The sequence below is a fragment of the Syngnathus acus genome, chromosome 4 (assembly GCF_901709675.1).
Source record: "Syngnathus acus chromosome 4, fSynAcu1.2, whole genome shotgun sequence".
Taxonomy (NCBI): Eukaryota; Metazoa; Chordata; class Actinopteri; order Syngnathiformes; family Syngnathidae; genus Syngnathus; species Syngnathus acus.
Window position 1 is genome coordinate 4,713,934 of NC_051090.1, and position 13,852 is coordinate 4,727,785.

A 13,852-nucleotide genomic window follows, 5' to 3' on the forward strand; every position below is an offset into this window, starting at 1 on the left:
AACCTGATTGCGAGGGAGCGAGACCTTTTGGACCCAGAAGGTGCATTTAAAATGGTGTTCTCCACATGCATCCTCCACCTCGCTCCTAACCTTCAAGAAGCGGTCCAATTACAAAGCTGTCGAGACAGATTAAAGAGGCAGCCCATTTGACGGAAGCTCAACACACTGTGCGCTACATCTCGCCCCTCCAAGCACGCTCGTGCAGAAAACAACTAAGCTGACACGCAAGTACCCCCGCACATCTGTCAGCAGTACTTGACCCCGTCAGACACCCCCGGCACGCTGATTGTCAGCGCGAGGGGCAAGCCAACATGAAAGCCATTGACGGGCTCTTTTTAATTGCGGCAGAGTCAAAGTAGTTGGCGCCTGTCAGATTGCAAGAGGTGAAAATGAAGCGTGCAATCCCAAAAGAAAACCTTTTTCTGTCATTAAATGCGTTCAAAGCCGAGGTGGTCATGAAAGCGTCTTTGGATGCATAGCGTCGTCATCTCTGTCCAACGTAATTTTACCAACAGATGATGATGCTCAAAAGCTTCACCCAAGACTAATTTGTTTGACGGCCAAACTTATCGGAATGCAATTTCATGCTTGGGTGTTTTGTCGCTGATATTGGCGTGTGTCGCTGACATTTCCGTTTAATTTTCGGAAAAACAATATGGACGTAATAACATCACAGAACTGATAATTAACTGGCTGCAATTTTTGACTGATTGGTGGCTTTCAGAGTTCTTATAAGATACCTGTTTCATCCACCTTGGTAAACATTTCGGGGTTTTCTTTCTCAGTTGGAAACCTGCGTTTGCGCCGTAATGGGTGTGAACACAGCCAACTTGTTTACTGGCTTTCGTTGACCCGAAAATACAGCCCTTAAAGTAAAACTCCAGTTCAAGTTGTTTTACTCACCACAAACTCCAGAGGGGAACATCTGCCTCTTTAGCAGCTAAATGTTCGCTAATTACTCGCTAATACACGCAACATCTGCCTGTTGCGGCTGCTCATGGATAACAACGGGAAAATCATATCAGGTTGTTAATGTCATGCTTTTTTTTTTTTACACCATACAGATTGTTATTTGTGACTGACCTTTTCTTCATCTGCAGAAGAAGATGATGATGATGTGTCTGCTACATCGGAGGCACCAAAGTTATGACTTGATACTACCTTGGAAACTTATGAAAGTCTTTGACTTTAGTTGGACTTGAACTCCGTGAGCTTTGACAAATCCTGTTTCTGTCTGAAAATATTTTCAAGAGCGTCTGCTATTCATTTTGAAAGAAGAGTTATTTTTGTCGAGCACACTCGAACCTGGCAGCCCACCGCTATGTTGTAAAGCGGAGTGCAGAGGCCACTGTGTGAAGCAAGCATCATGGAGGGATGTGAAGATTATCCAAATTGAACTCAACCATTATATTTGGGCAAGGTAAGAGACACAAGACAAAGACGGCTGAGCTCATTTAGATAAGATAGTCAAACTTAAGCTAAGCTTTATGTTGGTTTTTCTACCACAAAAAAAATCCAAAACACAAAAAAAAAGTCGTTTAATACCTTGGTGGTGCGCCTCGCCACCTTTTACAAGGCGACAAGAAAGTGATCTCACAGACAGAGAATCACATCCATCCCTCACGGTGAGTGAATAAATTACAAGTGATTGTGCTTTGTAATGAAGGCAGCGGTGCATATTGTGCAAACGTGCTGCTTTTTAATGATTTAATTAAAGAGCCTCACTCAAACTGGAGCGGAAAATTTCAACACGGAGCTGAGCAAGACCGAGAGAGGAAGAAAAAAAAAAAACAATCCTGTGTTAATTTCTGCAATGGTTTGGCAGATGTGCTTCATGTTTTTTTTTAACTCTCTCTCTCTCTCTCTCTCTCTCTCTCCATGTCTTCCTTTTCCCCACTCCACAATTGGCTCATTTACCCATCGGGATGCTCTAATTCTCCCACATACACTTTAGACCAGAATGCCATCTGTGGCTTTAGGCAGCTGAGCTTGTGCTTAATCATTAGACAGATTGACTAAATCCAATTTAAACATGTGTAGTCGTGTTCCAAACAGCAATCCTGAAGTTAAACATCTTTTTCTGGTCCATTATACTACTTTATGAAGCACTGAAAATCTGCGTGTGTGCGTGTCTTTCTGACCACACCCCTCACCAACACACAATTGCCTTAAATAGTATGCCACCATCTTGTGGCCAACAGTGTAATTACACTTAAAGTCAACAGCTCACGACAGACGTTATAAATGTAGTGTACAAATAAACAAACCTGAAACCCGCAATAGACTGTATATTTTTGTTTTTAGCAGTTTGGATAGATTTCACCAGACAATTTTGGCCAAAAGCCAAACCCAAGCCAATTTTGGTGCCTTCCACAATGGTGGCTCCACTGTAATTAGTTGTTGTACGACAACAATCACTTTTATTCACAATGCAGCAGCAGAAAGGTCATCCTGCCAAGACAAAATTCTAATTATGTCCAGTCAAGGTCCCAATTTGACTCTGAAAAACTCTTCTCCACCTAGCCAAGCAGAATGTAATGTAATTTCTTCGCACTTCAGGAAAGAAGACGCTACGAAGAGGAATTTGGATGGAGAAAAAAAACTCAAGGATCTTGCCATACAAAAGAAAAGTCTCTGAGAGCATCAGCAAAAGCTATAGAGGTCTGAAAAGAAACATTGACCATGAGAAACAACCCCCCCACACACACACACGCACACACAATGCAAGCAAATACTTTATATAGTCACTGAATCTAGTCGCACAAATCCATTTAAAAAGAACAGCATTGGTTTAATTGTCTGTTATTGTTTCAATCTAAACAATCAATCGGGACAACAGATAAAAATCGATCCGATATCGAAGAATATTTCCAGCAGCCAAAAACAGAAATTTTGATGGTGGCTAATCATGCTTGCTATTGAAACTGTTATTTGAGTTTATATCAGCGCTTTGTTGTTTTAGCCATTCTTAAACTGTATGTCTTAAATACTGACAGAAAACATCTTTACAGACTATGTGAAGGAAATCTGGAAATCAAATTACTGTGACAATTAAAAGAGGGTTAATAGGAAACATCACGATTGGAGACGATCGCAATTATCTGAGAAAAGAGTTCAGGGAGAGTTTACGGCGTTGCCAGTCAAAAATAATTACAGCAGCTATTTTGTCTTTAAATCTGGCATAAAATAAAACACCCTCTAGGACCTCTATGACTCTCGCTAATATATACCTTATTTCAGACATATAACACAGTGCACAGAGCTTTTGTTGTTGTTGAAACGGTTGCCTGGCAACTTACCTGGGTTATGAGTTTCCTATTGATGGCGGAAAAAAATAATAATAATTATTGAGAGGACTGCACATCTTCAAACTATTGAAGGATCCTTGCTCTTCAACACACACACAGACCTTTGCCTGCAGGGCCATTGGAATATATAACAATTTTGTTTATTGATGTATGGAACTTAATTAACAACATTTCACTTTTCTGGAGAAAACCCACGCAGGCACGGGGGGAATATGCAAACTCCACACAGGAAGGCGGGAGTCGGAATCGATCCCAGCAACTCTGAATTATGAGGCGGACGTGGTAACCGGCGACAGCTTTAATACAATTTAAAGGTATAAGTTATGTATTATTCATGAGGATTCACTACATAACGGCTTTATGGCTTATTTCAGTGAGGCTGCAATTTTAAAGACGTCACGAAGCTGCTGTGCAAGCAAGTGTATGCAAAACCAGCTAAATAACCCGAGTGAACTCCCATAAACATGGAGAAGATTCATTTTAGCAAGAAAAAGTTGTTCACTGGAAATAAAATGCTAAAAAAAAAAAGACTCTATTTTGATGAGCGTTTTCAGTCCTTCTTTTACAAGGCAATAAAAAGTACTTGACAATATAAATATCACTCACCCCAGCTGCTGAATCCAATGAGCCTGTTTTAGAAGAAAGTACAAAAATAGTTTTTAAATGAAGGGAGTAAAAATAAACATTGTCAAACAATTAAATACTCAGGTACTCTTATTTGAAAAATCTACGGGAAGATGCTATTTGTTTAGCATTACGACCAGCTAGTTACGTTGCGCTTCATTCACGAATGTTTAAAAATGTTACCTTTTCGATTCCTTTTTGTTTTTCATTTTGTACCGTTGTTAAGAGGGAAGCAAACAATTCGCGTCCTTAAAATACGACTGTTAAACTTTTTACACATACGCTCACACTAGTCAAAGACGCCATTACATATTTTGTAATGGCGGGCTTACGTATTTTGTAATGGCGGCACCTGACGCCCATCTAGTGGTAGCGAATTGTAACGGCAAGTGACAGTGTCTGTCGTAAAGATTAAAAATACGACACCGTATTGCTTGACGGCAGATGGTGCCGCAAGCCCACAACCAACATGGCCGATTCATTGATATGCGGCGATACTCAATGCAGGTATGTAAATAAAAAGCACACGTACGTTTAAAAGTATCAGGATGATAAAATAACGTGAAATCGGGATAATTTGCAGGGTGAGTTCAGTCCTAAATAGAGATGTGAAGCAGTTTGGAAAGAAGTTCATGTTTGACAGCAACGAGGAGACTTGCTGGAACTCAGACCAGGCAAGTCTTTCTATCTGATCAATCAGTTTGTCAGTCTTGCATGTTGATTCTTTATTTTTATTTTATTTTTTTTCAATAGGGTGACTGTCAGTGGTTGATTTTGGACTTCCCCCAATCGGTTAGATTGTCTGAATTTAAAGTTCAGTTCCAGGGAGGCTTTTCAGCCAAAACATGCAGGCTGGAAGGTAAAGTAGCATCTATGCTCTGATTTTTTTTTTTGGTTTGTTTAATCGCCATATATTTTACGTACACGCTTTTTTATTTGGTATCCCTTCCCTGCTTGTTTAGTTTTCTCTTTCCTGTTCTCTGCAGGTTCTTCAGTAGATCGAGACTTCACAGTGATTAGTCATTTTTACCCAGAGGACAACAACTCTCTTCAGATATCCTTTATTTTAATTTTTTTACATACTGGAGGTTGTAACTTGTTACACTCTGAATTGGTTACCAGCCAATTTGGGTTATAATAAGCGCCTAATAATATTGTTACTGAGTGTTTGTCATCGCAACTGATGATTGCTTGATGACTAAAAAGCAAAACATTATCTTTCTTTAACTCCACACCCACTGCTTTCCCATACAGGAGTCGGCCACCGTGAACAGAATAAAAATAACATTTGAGCACAGCACTGACTTTTTCGGGAGGATTATTGTTTATATTTTGGACATCCTCGGGGAGAAATCCACATGACTGAGAAGAAATATGCAGGACATCAGAAGACGAATGTGCTGCCACAGCATAAATGGACTGGAATGCTTTTTTTTATTTTTATGGAATTGACACTGCAACCGGTGCTAATGATTCCCTCTCAGAAAACCGCGACGATACCGATACTATGTATCGGTACCACTAGTAGTTTTGATACATAAAATTTCCCCCAAAAAAGTTGTGAATGAAGACTCATGTCACTTCAACCATGTCCATCCAGTTAATCTGTTGAATTCCTCTCAAATGCCCACAAAGTATACAATTATCATTCTAGCAAAGCACAGCATAAAAAAATACATTTATTTCAAGTTGTTTATATCCATTCTTGCTGCTCTACAGCCAAACTAAATAATCTTGCTTCACAGTTGGCAAAAAAAATATTTTTTTTCATGATACTGCCTTAAAAACAAAAAAAAGTAGTCTCTCAGTGTCACTGTAATTTATCGGCATGCTGGCTTGTAGAGTCTTAGAATATGGTCCTCCAAAACCTTCTGAACTACAACACACAGAAAAAAGAAATTACTGTGTTGAAATAAGCAAGTAACTGTGTGAAAAGATGTCAAGCAGAAAGGTTCTAATTACTCTTTTTGTATCCGAGGGCAACAGCCAATGCCATTGCGCTGTAGCCAGAATCGGACTCTGTGGTCATGTCGGCTCCTTTGGCTCCAAAAGAACAAAATGATAGCTTAGTGTAAAGAAGGGGACAAATGTATAAAAAATTAAATGAACATACCCAAGAGCGCCTCGACGCATTTAACGTGATTTCCTCGAACGGCATACAGAAGCGGAGTTCCTCCATTCTGCAATCAAAACATCCGGAGGAAGAATGTTCAAGAGTAAATTGATTTGTTCTCACACTATTTTGAAGACTTTAAACTAGTTATTTAACAAAAATGACAGCTAATGGGGATTTTATCCGCCCAACAGCGGCAAATTCCAGCTCCTACACAAAAAGTCACCCACCCAGTCATAGGTGTTGACATCAACCCCACGTCTGAGGAGCGCCTCGATGATGTCCACGTAGCCTCCGGAACTAGCCAGTGTCAGCGCACTTTCACGGTCCCTCGCAACTATTTCAGGGTCCGCGCCCTGAATCGCAACGGCATCCGTGAGTGATTATCCCGATAAGCCTTCTTCCGCTCGCCCTCTAACCTTTTCCAAGAGTAGGTCCACCACTGTTTTCTCTCCAAACGCCGCTGCCCACATAAGTGGTGTGAAGCCCCGTTCGTCTTGTTTGCTCAGGAGTGAGATATCTGTAAAACAGGCGCAAATTAGAATTCAGGACTAATAAACCCAAAATTCATCAATTCTGGGCAAACTGCTGCAGCCTGAAGATTTTGTGCTGACAATGGACTTTTGTCAGTTCAGCCTCACCTTTACTTAGTTGTACTGCTACTTGTAAGACCTCACCCTGGGCAGCCAACTGATGTATGGACAGAGCTTATAACAGGAAAGAGAAATAAATACATAGTCAAGCAATGGGGGGAAAGAAATGATCGTAAAAACTTACAGTCTAATTTCGCCGGGCGCACATTAACTTCATTTCCACGCTGTCTGTTTGTGAGCGTGTCCGAATGGTTGAAGAGACCCTCTTCGTCTGCATCAGCAATCTCTAAAAGACACAAGGCCGTTTAAGTTTAACACAGCTAAGTACTGAATATTAACCACAGTAATCTAAAAACGAGTGTGTTTGTTTTAAAATGAAGTCTGGTGCTATGTATAGTAAGAAATATACTGAAGCACATGCTTTGTTCCTCTTCTCACCACTGTACTCAAATGATTTTTCACTTGATGAAAGAAAATGTTGGTCCTCCTCTCCTCCTGCATCCATTATCGCCGCTGTAAGGAAAAAGTGGCGTGCATAAAAAAAAAAGTTGAAATTCAGTCACGATGTCGTTGACTCACCACACCCAATTTACTTCCTTGTAGTCAGCAAGGAGGAGCAAAATACATGAAATGTTATCATTCGAAGCACTAAAAATATCAAAACAAATTGCTAAAAGAAAAAGCCTTACTATACGTCTTTTTTTTTTTTTTTTTTACTAAAAAAAAGCCTTATATACATTGTCTTTAAAAAAAAAATTTACAATAAATGGTCTTTTTTTTTTTTTTACTAATAAAAGCCTTCCTATACATGGTCTTTTTCTTTTCTTTTTACTAAAAAAAGCTTACTATACGTGGTTATTATTTTACAAAGTAAAAAGCCTCACTAAACCGCATCAGATGATTTTGTGTGTCCGGTGTGTACTCTGTGTGTTAACAAGAAAAACGCAAAAACAGGCTAGTGACAGAATTGATGTGCATTATTAATATTTGTCGCCTGTGCACCGGAACATAAATGCTTATTAACACACGGGTATCGTTGAATATATCTTACTCACCTAAATTGGGAACGCCATTGCACTCAGTGGGAGCAGTGATGCTCACTTTCTAACTTTCGCTTCTTTGGTTCTGACATGTTTGGTATCGCAGGGTAAATTTCTTCTTCGTCTACTCTTGTCCAGAGCAGCTTCCTTGATCAACAGTAATAGTAGAACAGTAGCTCCCTCTAGTGTTCAATTTAAAAAGTGCAATACACTCAGGTAAAAGTTGAAGAGCAGGCTATATTCGATTCTCAATCAAATGTCTTGCGGGTCAATTATATTTTTTTGAAAACTTTTTTTTTTATACATTTTTCAAATAAAAGCATTATTTTTTATATAATTTTTTCATGCCTGTACTTCATATTTAAAAGAAAAGCCTTACTTTACATTGTCCTTTTTAATAACAAGTCATCAATATAAATACAATCACCCAGGAAGAACATAAAATCACAGTCATTAATCCAAATAAATAATACAATCAAACACAACATAAATGAAGAATTTGCAAGCATAGCAAATGATACAGAGCTGGAAAAAAAGAAAAGATTTTTGGATTGTTGTCAGGGGCCACTATGATGATGCAGCTAATCAGAAACAATTTGTTAATAAATAAAATCCTAATCAACCGTGTCCCAAGTGAAGGTGCTGTGACAAGACCATCTGTGCAGGATTGTACTCTGAAGAACCTCTGGAAAAATCTTCTCAATTTATCATCATCCATTTGTCTAGCTTAAGAGGTTCAAATTTAGCAGAAATCTGTCAAAATATACACTGGAACTTTGACAAAACAGAGCCTAAAATTGCTACTTCAAAGCAAAACGACAGACTTTTCAGACATCCTCCATGTTGTTAGGATTTTTCCCATGTCAAAATCAACCTTGCAAGAGCGCTAATAAAAACATCAGTCAAAAGAAAGCCTGCAGAAAAACACATCCTCCTTTTGACTCTCATACCGGACTGTCATCAGAGGGTGTGATGAGGGGGGTGGTGGAGAGCAAGGCATGCTGGGAAGATACAGCCTCGGTGACTTTTGGGATGATCAGCTGCACTTTCTGCTCCTTTCTTCTCCACTCCGAGTACAATTTACAGTGGAACCGCAGGCACACCTGCACACACAACATTATCATTATTCTAATTCATATCTCTGCAAAAATAAAAACTACCACCAGATAGAGACAAAGACCAGAATTTATATAATTGCGACAGTAGTGACAATGAGGGTTTACCATAGTCCAGAGTATGTAGATGGTGAAGAGGATGAGGGTGAGGGAGATGAGACCCGTATTCTGCAGCAAGCTGCCAAGCTGGAGGTCATCTTTGATGCCCTTCAGGCACAACCAACCCGAAATGGTGGCCAGCGGCGTAACGAACAGGAAGCAGATGATATCGCAGAACACCAACCTCCTCTCCTCTCGCAAGTTCTTGTCGTGCAGCCACTGTGCAGGAAAATGTCTACCACACTTAGCTTAGCTAGCATGATATTTTTCAGGTCTAAAGTGTTTACCTCTGTGAAAGGCCTGAGTCTGCGTTGGATGCTGAAGTGGGCGTTGCACAGCTCGCAGTAGTTGGTGTTGGAGGAAGACAACCAGAGCTCCAGGCAGCTCTTGTGCACCGTGGCCAACGTGCCGGTGCAGTCGCACGGGGACAGCAGGCCTTCCGCCGAGCCTCCCTCGTGGCAGATGCGACAAATGGGACCATCGCTGCACAGTGAGTGTGAGTGAGTTGTGACTTATCGAAAGTCAATAAACTGTATCCAAGATTGTTTTTGCGCTCATACCTTGGCAGAGGTTTGATCGCAGAGGATAGTAAGTGTTCATCAAAGGACATGACCTGCACAGAGCAGTGTGCCGGGCACTCGCTGCCTCCTCCTTCTTCCGCCACGCTGGTTTTAACGTCGGTGACTTTGGCACAGTCACACAGGTCGCCGGGCTGGTGGCAGCAAACGCCCGTCGTCATGCTTAATGAGTGAGGACACAGGCGTCAAGTTTGGACCAAAGAGTAGCAATTCCTGCAAATGACAAATGGATTCATGTAAACGTGCAAAAAGTGGAAGTGCTAAGAGGTGTGCGTAGCTGATAAACAGCTGGCCATGCCACGATAACCCCCACATGAAGATAAGATGCAGACCGATGACGACAACAGCCCCCATAGACCATGTCCCGTTGTTCATAAAACAGAAATGCTCTCTAATCCTGTGGATTAAATTGTGATGTTATGTTTTTCCCAAGCATGGCAGATGGTGAACAAAAACACCGCTGAGGATTTGAATCACTCAATAATATGGTGGTGATGATGAATTAGGTGGATATAAAAAAATCTACACACCGCTCATCTAATGCCAGGTTTTATTATTTATGTCACTTCTTGAAAAATAAAAAATAAGTCAGTTGTCACAGTTCAGGTGGAAAATGGTTTTGTCTCATTTCTTTATTTCACAACAAATGGACAATTTTAAATAAAAAGAAAAAAAATCTAAATTCATTGTTCATCAGTAATTATCAATTAATTTGATTATATATTAGTTGCTGAAGAATCACTGCCCCTCTAATTCAAAATTAAGAGAAAAAAAGATACAGTTGGTTAAAAGTTAAAAAAAAAAAAAGGTATTGTGGTGGTGAAAGCAAACAGTTTTCGTTGTTTTATTTTAAAACATAAAATTATACATTTGTAACAATATCCTCGGCCAAAACAAATTCCTTTTATCTTATTCATTCACACAATTAAGATTTCTAGAAGAGCTCTGCAACCGACAAAAAAATGCAATTTGTGCAAGCAAGACTTTACCATTCAAGTCAAAAAAAAAAATTCTTTATCCTGACACTTTTGTGCTTCCACTGCCAACATCACACCAAACAAACACGGCAACTAAAAACACTTACCCCCTTTAATCTTTAATCCACAGAGTTAGGCAGGAAAACAACCTGAACGAAGTGCCAGCGAGTTTGACAACAAATGCGACTGCTACAGGAAGAAACTTCCACTTTCCTCACTTGGTTTAGACATCGTACAGGCGGGGCTTGCATTACAAGTCTTCCTTGGAAACTCGCCGGAGTTGCTGGCAAGAATGCAAAATGCATCGGTATTAACTCGGCCCACGTGACACTATGGATGACGTAAACATGCACTGTGATAAGAGGACAAAAGACATCCTCCTTTTTGCGAAATAGGGAGCAAGAATATTTCTGTAGATTAAATAGTGACTCATCTTAGTGCTTTTACTGTAACATGAATCAACATAAAAAAAAATGACCTGAAGTTTTGACCTGCTTGAATATTCACTCCCTCGTGATAATCATATCGTCATGCAATTTTGTCCAATATTCTTAATTTTGGTATTAAAACACCATCTGGCATCATAACCAGGCCTTAACTCGGAACCCATCAGAGTAATGCATATGGATTCTTTTTTAAACACTAGCATTTTAGAGGTAACATTTCTTTAAATAACATTTAAAGTAAATGTTGTGTCATAGCAGCGAGGAATAGTTCCTGTAAACTACGTCACTCTTGTAATACGTTCCTCCCAACTCTGTTCAATTTTGCCGGGAAACGCTGAATGACCGACAGACGGCTCCAAAAATACATTTGACGTGAGCTTTATTGACGCATCAGCAAATTTCACAAGAAATATCCGACACAAATAAGTCATACAAATCCTTCCCTGCACTGGTCAAACAATTACTGGATGTTGCTCAAGAGAGCGTGCGATTCATCATACCATTGAAATGCAGCATTCACCATTGAAATGTTGTCAGATGGAATAAATGTCAAATAAAAAAGATAAACATTGAAATGATTGGACATGCAAAAGCATAATAGCCGGTCCATTGTAAGCTTTTTAACATGAAATCACTTGTCTTGCTTTGGTGTGTTCTTGGAAAAACTGGATGGCTTTTATTCTTGTGAGTCAAGACGGTAACGGTTGCTCTGTTACCGGGCATCGTGTCTTCTCTGAGACATCGAGTACAAGTCCACACCTCCAATGTCTGGGAATGGAGAAACTTTTACATCCCCTCACCGTCGCTCTCAAAGCGACGGGGTCATTGGGAATGGGATTGAAGTCGAAGTGAGAGGGAACAACAAGAAGGGGACAAAAAAAGAAGAAGAGTTCACAAGCTCTGGCAGCACGCCGTTTTATTCCACCTCTGTCCGTCGGTGGTGGGTGGCACACTGATGTCCACAACGTTGTTGCCCGGAGAGTCATCGTGCATCGATCTGTCCGATATTTGCTTCTGGGACACGATGCGGTAGATTTCTGCCAAGGAGGAAGTCATGTTTAAAAAAAACATTTAAAATGACAGAAATTAAAAAAGAACTCTTTCCTCCTTACCTGTGAGGATGCTTTTGAAGGCTTCTTCCACATTTGTGGAGTCCAAGGCGGAGGTCTCGATGAATGACAGCGTATTCTTTTCTGTCATGTAAAAAGCAGCACCGAGAATGGTTTACGTCTTGAAAGAATATTTTCATTCCATATTTGGTCAAACTCCAAATATTTGCAGACAGTACATGAAATGGGTCAACATTTTAGGGGACTGAAAACTCAGTCTTTGGACTTCATCTCAGTCATAAAGAAGTCAAATTTATTCTACTCAAATATTTGAATTAATCAGTTATTAAATTTTCTGTCCGCCCAATGCCTATTTTTACTCATTTTTTTTTCACAGTTAGACAACTTAGGTGAAAAGCTGTTAAACTTGATCGAGGTGAATTTACCAGCGAAGGCCCGCGCTTCATCGGTGGGCACGGCCCTGAGGTGTCGGAGGTCGCTCTTGTTCCCCACCAGCATGATGACAATGTTGTTGTCGGCGTGGTCCCTCAGCTCCTTCAGCCAGCGCTCCACGTTCTCGTACGTCAAGTGCTTGGCGATGTCGTACACCAGTAGAGCGCCCACCGCTCCCCGGTAGTACCTGACGCCGTAAACACAGTCAGCTCCTTCGCTCGCAAACGTACCGGGCCAAGCTGGAAGGTCGGGAAGCACTCACGCCGAGGTGATGGCTCGGTAGCGTTCCTGTCCGGCCGTATCCCAAATCTGAGCCTTGATGGTCTTGCCGTCCACCTGCAGGCTGCGGGTGGCGAACTCTACCCCGATGGTGCTCTTGCTCTCCAGGTTGAACTCATTTCTGGTGAAGCGTGACAGCAGGTTGCTCTTGCCCACCCCGGAGTCTCCGATCAGCACAACTGCAAGCAACCATCCAGAACAATAGGGGTGAAAAATGTATGGGAATGTTTTCTAATATTCAAACTGAGCATCCCAAAAGTATCTAATATACTAATTTCATCGTGTATTAGTCTGGCAAAACAGACAACAGTCAGGATTAATTTAGTCATGAAGCCACAATATAATACCTCAATATTACTTCCTTGGGGCGGCACCAATTACTACCATTAGATGAATTCGTGGATAAAAAAAACAAATAGGTGTCTGTTTATTGTTATAGAGTTTGTTATTTTAAAAGCCCATGCACCTCGAAAGGTTCATTGTAATTATATAATTTGAACGATTAAATGAGCTCAGCTTGACTACACAGCTCACTATTACGTGTTTTGCCCCTATTGCAAGTTCACTGACGTCATGCAGGGTGCCGACTTATTGTGATCCAGTTTGCTAGCTACTAACTGTTTCCCAGAACGCTTGACTCCACGGCCTCTAAGGCAGTGTTAGTCTAAGTATGTTATGTTAAAATATAACATGGAGTCTTTTTTTTCTAACGATGGGCAACTTGTGTTTTCCCGTTCCTCAGGGAGCTAACTTTAGCATTACCGTTGTTTTGTGGTACTTCCTCATGTTACGGGCTAATAACGAGCGCCAGCGTCGAAGGTTAATGTTTTTCCGTTCCCTGAGGGTCTTACCTTTGAATAGATAATCGTATTCATCATCTCGGTTTCCCATTTTTTTCTTTTCCTGTGGAAACTGGGGTCTGGCTGTTAGTTTTCCAAATATTGCCCAACAGTCAAACTCCGCCTTCAAGCAGGAAAATGGTGCGTCACCAATACAGGACGTGACTTTCGACCAATTAGAATCTGGATGTGTGTGATTGACAGTTGTGTCGGCGAATCGGCTGCTCGTAGAGAAGTCATGGGACGAATCTATGCATGAAGACGCCATTGCGCCGAATCCATGACCCACTTTGTTACATTAGAATTTATTAGTCACCCATTTTCAATCCTGCTTTTCAT

At 40.7% G+C, this 13,852-nt stretch overlaps 4 protein-coding genes and 1 long non-coding RNA gene across 7 annotated transcripts; 1 reads left to right on the plus strand and 4 right to left on the minus strand.

Annotated features, from left to right (window-relative positions):
• Positions 1 to 3,504: 3,504 nt before the first annotated feature.
• On the minus strand, positions 3,505 to 4,361 carry LOC119121459. The gene is made up of 3 exons (XR_005097681.1): positions 4,116 to 4,361; positions 3,915 to 3,937; positions 3,505 to 3,604 (listed from the first exon to the last, which is right to left on the minus strand). It is a non-coding gene; the product is annotated as an uncharacterized LOC119121459 (long non-coding RNA).
• A 15-nt stretch (positions 4,362 to 4,376) lies between these two features.
• Positions 4,377 to 6,049, plus strand: LOC119121466 (nuclear receptor 2C2-associated protein). Of its 2 annotated transcripts, none has more exons than XM_037249045.1 (5): positions 4,377 to 4,439; positions 4,516 to 4,606; positions 4,686 to 4,791; positions 4,919 to 4,986; positions 5,172 to 6,049. In XM_037249045.1, the coding sequence occupies exons 1-5, from the start codon at positions 4,402 to 4,404 to the stop codon at positions 5,292 to 5,294; spliced, it is 426 nt and encodes a 141-aa protein (XP_037104940.1). In that variant the 5' UTR covers positions 4,377 to 4,401; the 3' UTR covers positions 5,295 to 6,049. The 2 variants fall into 2 exon arrangements, with proteins under 2 accessions (XP_037104940.1, XP_037104941.1); XM_037249046.1 differs by having other exon boundaries at positions 4,387 to 4,435.
• Positions 5,348 to 7,846, minus strand: rfxank (regulatory factor X-associated ankyrin-containing protein). 2 transcript variants are annotated; one of them, XM_037249042.1, is made up of 10 exons: positions 7,694 to 7,846; positions 7,077 to 7,151; positions 6,823 to 6,924; positions 6,687 to 6,752; positions 6,465 to 6,565; positions 6,276 to 6,401; positions 6,046 to 6,112; positions 5,895 to 5,975; positions 5,712 to 5,808; positions 5,348 to 5,678 (listed from the first exon to the last, which is right to left on the minus strand). In XM_037249042.1, exons 2-9 carry the CDS (start codon positions 7,141 to 7,143, stop codon positions 5,753 to 5,755), a joined length of 666 nt encoding a protein of 221 aa, XP_037104937.1. In that variant the 5' UTR covers positions 7,144 to 7,151; positions 7,694 to 7,846; the 3' UTR covers positions 5,348 to 5,678; positions 5,712 to 5,752. The 2 variants fall into 2 exon arrangements, with proteins under 2 accessions (XP_037104937.1, XP_037104935.1); XM_037249040.1 differs by having other exon boundaries at positions 5,592 to 5,808.
• A 207-nt stretch (positions 7,847 to 8,053) lies between these two features.
• Positions 8,054 to 10,748, minus strand: LOC119121462 (E3 ubiquitin-protein ligase MARCHF2-like). The gene is made up of 5 exons (XM_037249039.1): positions 10,555 to 10,748; positions 9,453 to 9,683; positions 9,180 to 9,375; positions 8,902 to 9,111; positions 8,054 to 8,781 (listed from the first exon to the last, which is right to left on the minus strand). The coding sequence occupies exons 2-5, from the start codon at positions 9,629 to 9,631 to the stop codon at positions 8,623 to 8,625; spliced, it is 744 nt and encodes a 247-aa protein (XP_037104934.1). The 5' UTR covers positions 9,632 to 9,683; positions 10,555 to 10,748; the 3' UTR covers positions 8,054 to 8,622.
• Positions 10,749 to 11,255: 507 nt separating this feature from the next.
• On the minus strand, positions 11,256 to 13,672 carry LOC119121464 (ras-related protein Rab-11B-like). Its single transcript, XM_037249043.1, has 5 exons — positions 13,526 to 13,672; positions 12,658 to 12,853; positions 12,389 to 12,582; positions 12,006 to 12,086; positions 11,256 to 11,930 (listed from the first exon to the last, which is right to left on the minus strand). Exons 1-5 carry the CDS (start codon positions 13,563 to 13,565, stop codon positions 11,785 to 11,787), a joined length of 657 nt encoding a protein of 218 aa, XP_037104938.1. The 5' UTR covers positions 13,566 to 13,672; the 3' UTR covers positions 11,256 to 11,784.
• Positions 13,673 to 13,852: the final 180 nt, after the last annotated feature.

Coding starts and splice junctions, on each gene's coding strand:
- LOC119121466 (XM_037249045.1), top strand. CDS start 4,402: ATGGCCGATTCATTGATATGCGGCGATACTCAATGCAG. Junction 4,607..4,685: donor CTTGCTGGAACTCAGACCAG/GCAAGTCTTTCT, acceptor TTTTTTCAATAG/GGTGACTGTCAGTGGTTGAT. Junction 4,987..5,171: donor AGGACAACAACTCTCTTCAG/ATATCCTTTATT, acceptor CTCCACACCCAC/TGCTTTCCCATACAGGAGTC.
- rfxank (XM_037249042.1), bottom strand. CDS start 7,143: ATGGATGCAGGAGGAGAGGAGGACCAACATTTTCTTTCATCAAGTGAA. Junction 6,925..7,076: donor AAAATCATTTGAGTACAGTG/GTGAGAAGAGGA, acceptor TGTGTCTTTTAG/AGATTGCTGATGCAGACGAA. Junction 6,402..6,464: donor TGGACCTACTCTTGGAAAAG/GTTAGAGGGCGA, acceptor GTTGCGATTCAG/GGCGCGGACCCTGAAATAGT.
- LOC119121462 (XM_037249039.1), bottom strand. CDS start 9,631: ATGACGACGGGCGTTTGCTGCCACCAGCCCGGCGACCTGTGTGACTGT. Junction 9,376..9,452: donor GCGATCAAACCTCTGCCAAG/GTATGAGCGCAA, acceptor CTCACTGTGCAG/CGATGGTCCCATTTGTCGCA. Junction 8,782..8,901: donor TCTACATACTCTGGACTATG/GTAAACCCTCAT, acceptor TTGTGTGTGCAG/GTGTGCCTGCGGTTCCACTG.
- LOC119121464 (XM_037249043.1), bottom strand. CDS start 13,565: ATGGGAAACCGAGATGATGAATACGATTATCTATTCAAAG. Junction 12,583..12,657: donor TACCGAGCCATCACCTCGGC/GTGAGTGCTTCC, acceptor TTACGGCGTCAG/GTACTACCGGGGAGCGGTGG. Junction 12,087..12,388: donor TGAAGCGCGGGCCTTCGCTG/GTAAATTCACCT, acceptor TTTACATGACAG/AAAAGAATACGCTGTCATTC.